Below are 3,866 nucleotides of genomic sequence, written 5' to 3'. Positions count from 1 at the left end.
AAGAAACCCTTAGGATTGGGTTTGGTTAGGGGGTTGGGTTGGTTTAGAGAGGCTTTCATAGGTTTTAGTGCATGATAAAGACTTACTTTTCATTTCACATCTTGTCTTTACTTTTCTTTGCATTCTAATGTTTTAGAATGCTAGGCGGCATTTACTTTCTCTCCACGCTTGAAAATGACTTTAGAGATCAAAACATTAAATAAAATATTCATAGGAGTTTGATCTTATGATGCAATCTTCGAGAAAGTTCTTTTTGTATAAGTGGCAAGTTTTCTCTTTATACAAATACAAAATGGAAATACCAGTAGAAATTTTTAAATTTGTAAAATATTCAAACTTTCTTCTAGTATATTTTATCGGATTTTTCTCCATTGCCATCCTTTGCAACCGGCTAATCTCAATTTTCAATCGGCTTAAGCCTAAGCTCAGACACATCTTTCTCAAACACTGTGGTATTGATAAACGATTCTCTCATTTGAGGATTTCAAAAAAAAAAATCACTTCACTAAATCGTTTCATTATTTTCTATGCTTATTTGAAAGCATTAAAATATTCTTTTGTTTTGGTTTTTAATGTGTCTTTTTATTTTACTTCCTTTTTGTTTTATTTTGTTTTAAAATACTAATGTGCAATGTGCACCATTTACCTTATTATTGGGATCCTTTCATAATATATAAGCCATTTGTTTTAGAAAGCCATCGTGATCCTTTCACTTGTTGCATTTCTTAAGGTTTCTTTTGAAATGTAGAGAGTGTGACACTTGGATGTCTTGTCCTTGCTCAAAAATTTTAAGTTCCATTATAAAGAGTATAGACTATCTTTTATTTTTGCATTTCTTAAGGTTTTCTTTGAAATGCAGCAGAGTGTGACACTTGGATGTCTTCTCCTTGCTCAAAAATTTTAAGCTCCATTATAAAGAGTATAGATTCTCAAAATACCCCTCAAATTTCAAAAATTTTCAAAATACGCTTGTATCTATTTTGGTTGAATTATTCAAGCTTATCATTCCTTTATTCTCTTCTGACAATCAAGATCCGTTTTTGAGTGCTTAGCATGTAATTTGTCACAAATTACCTCGCAAAAAAGGACAATCATATCTAAAAATAATGAAGCAGTTCATCTCCAAAGCCTACATAACTTACTCAAATTCTAGTTTTAGTATCTTGTATTGATAGACAATTAGTCTTCTTATGAAAGGTACAAATTTTTTAATCTTTGGAAAAATTTAATCTCACAACCAGGGATATTTTGGGAATTTTGAAAAATTTGAGAGATATTTTGAAAAATTATGACAAAATATTGAGAGTGTTTTGGAAATTTTTGAAATTTGAGGGATATTTTTAAGAATTTCCATAAATTAAAGAGATATTTTAGTTATTTTCCCTTGAATATAGAACTCTGTTTTTTTGTATTTTGATAAGCAAAAAGAAAGCATCTCTATAGCATTTGCCCTTTGGGCAAGCCAAAAAAAAACATCCACTAGATTCCCTCCAAGACATCCGTGCATGACATTATTGTGAGAGAGAGAGAGAGAGATTTTTTAGGGGGAGGCCTGGGCTTGTCCCCACCCCAAGTCCACCCTGCTTATGCCGATTTTGGCATGGTTGCATCAGTAGCATCTTATACGATAACGATGCTTCACTTTGAAGGTTGAATATTGATAAAAGAGCTTCAGTGCGATTTCAGTGCGGGAGTGTGTGGGGCCGCGACAGTGGAGAATGGACGCAGGTACAATATACAGAAACTATTTAGACCTCATGCATGCAGCCCTGAACAGCACGCGCGCGCACAGACCCTCAAATATGGCTGCGCTCATGAACACTTCTCATTTATTAAAAAGATCAATACAACTTATCGCTATTCTGATTGTTTTCACAACATCCAGACTGCAACTCGCCACAGGTGACTTGAATATCATGACTATTCTACTTACATCAAATCGTTTTGCATACATTATGATCGTTCATTTTGTGGATAATTTGTGTATGCAGAAGGGCGCAGATCAGGCAAACTCGGTGTGGACTATGGCTTCAATGGTAACAATTTGATATCGCCTGAGAAAACCGTCGCCTTACTTAAGTCCATCGGCATTACACGGGTGAAAATGTATGAACCCAGACAAGAAGTCCTAAAGGCCTTTGCCGACTCCGGTATTCAGCTCCTCTTAGGCATCCCTAACGACCTAGTGCCCGCCATCGCGGCCAACTTAGCGCTAGCTTTCAGTTGGGTGGCCCAAAATGTAGTTCCTTTCCCCAAATCTAAGATCTCGACTATCATAGTCGGTAATGAGTGGTTGCTAGACCCTGCTCACGACCCCTCATTGCTTCTCCCTGCCATGAACAATGTCTACACTGCCTTAACAACCACAAGTCCATCGCTCTCTAATGTAAACCTCAGTGCCATCAAGGTCTCCACTACCCATTCCTTTCGTGTGCTTAGCATCAGCTTTCCACCTTCCGCTGCGCAATTCAACCCCGGTTTGCTCCCCGTGCTTATCCCCATCTTGACCTTCTTACAGCTAACAAGGTCCTCCTTCATGGTGAACATCTTCCCATACTTTGCATATGTGGAGGACTCCAATGTGTCGCTGGATTTCGCGTTGTTTCAGGCAAAAGAGGCAGTGCGGGACCCTAACACGGGATTGGACTACACAAATTTGTTCGATTTGCAGCTGGATGCTGTGTATGCAGCTGTGCATGGTGTATTGGCTCTGGCCGGCGTGAAGAGCTTGGGGGAGAAAACAGGGAGAAATTATGACTATATTGTAAAGGAGGAGCAAGGAGAAGATAATGCTAGACGGCCAATCCCGTCGCTTAATAAGACGGGCCGCGAATATGATCAGATTGAAAAGCACGCAAATAGCGGCCGACGTTGGCCACATGTGGTGGCGGGCGAATCAGGATGGCCGTCTGACCCGCACGGTGGCAGCGGCTCTGGCCCGAGCTCGCAGCTCGAGAGTACTGATCAGTACCCAGCTCACTCATGTGGCCACCGCCATGTCTTTCCATCTCCTCACTGTCCTCTGCAGCCTGCAGCTCCGGCCGGCGCTGCACAGCAGCAGTCGGGGGACGACGTCATCCCTGGTGCAGCTGCGGGGAGGGGCGCGCCAGCAGATGCTGTCCTCGGAGCACAAAAGGTAACGTGCGCTTTCAGTGAGCGAGTGTGCGCAGCCGCGACAAAGGAGAATGCGCGCACGTACAATCAGAACCTGATTCGCCATGTGCTAAATGGGCGGGGCCCACCAGCTAACCCCTCCCATCGCATCCACGCCTTCATCTTTGCTCTCTTTGATGAGAACCTGAAGCAGCCCCCTGGCCCCGAACAGCACTATGGCCTCTTCTATCCCAACGGCAAGCCCGTCTACCCAATCACATTCCACTTATAAAGGAGTGCCGAAGTCCAAGCTATATATTTAAACATTAAGTATTCTCGTGGAAAACATCAAAAGACGTTAAATACTCTTATAGCTCTAAGCTCTTTTTTATTCTCAACGAAGTAATAAAAATATATTAGGTAAAGGAGCCACTTTAGAGATGTTTTGTGGTTTGTGACAAGCTTATTATTTTTTAATTTTTTGTTTTGTTTTGTTTTTGAATATTTAAACATTGCATCAGAATCCTTGTAAAAAGGAGGATCAGATGACGCCAAGATCGACATTTTTTAGATTTTTTTTCAATGCTCCATTTGGGAAAGTTCACTTTTGAGTTTTTTTGAAGCATTGGAGACACTTTGAGTAATGGTACCCTTTTCAGCAAATCACAACATGATACATGAACAAAATTCTAAGAATATTTCAAAATTTTGGTCTCTACATTGAGCTTGGATCTGTCTTTGGCTTGGAGGTCAATTTTTTTTGTCTCTAAATT

The 3,866-nt window shown here is 40.5% G+C and overlaps 1 protein-coding gene across 1 annotated transcript; it reads left to right on the top strand.

Moving 5' to 3' along the window:
- The first annotated feature begins 1,703 nt into the window (after positions 1 to 1,703).
- LOC147422587 (glucan endo-1,3-beta-glucosidase-like) lies at positions 1,704 to 3,525 on the top strand. The gene is made up of 2 exons (XM_086502887.1): positions 1,704 to 1,902; positions 1,992 to 3,525. The coding sequence occupies exons 1-2, from the start codon at positions 1,719 to 1,721 to the stop codon at positions 3,383 to 3,385; spliced, it is 1,578 nt and encodes a 525-aa protein (XP_086359013.1). The 5' UTR covers positions 1,704 to 1,718; the 3' UTR covers positions 3,386 to 3,525.
- Positions 3,526 to 3,866: the final 341 nt, after the last annotated feature.

This window comes from Adiantum capillus-veneris, chromosome 27 (genome assembly GCF_014529385.1).
Source record: "Adiantum capillus-veneris isolate H3 chromosome 27, ASM1452938v2, whole genome shotgun sequence".
Lineage (NCBI taxonomy): Eukaryota > Viridiplantae > Streptophyta > Polypodiopsida > Polypodiales > Pteridaceae > Adiantum > Adiantum capillus-veneris.
The sequence above is the reverse complement of the archived record's forward strand: the minus strand, read 5'-3'. Positions and strand labels throughout refer to the sequence as shown.

Bases quoted from the DNA above. Each gene is read 5' to 3' on its own strand.
- LOC147422587 (XM_086502887.1), top strand. From the start codon at position 1,719: ATGGACGCAGGTACAATATACAGAAACTATTTAGACCTCATGCATGCA. The intron at 1,903-1,991 runs GTGACTTGAATA...TTGTGTATGCAG, and splicing joins CAGACTGCAACTCGCCACAG to AAGGGCGCAGATCAGGCAAA.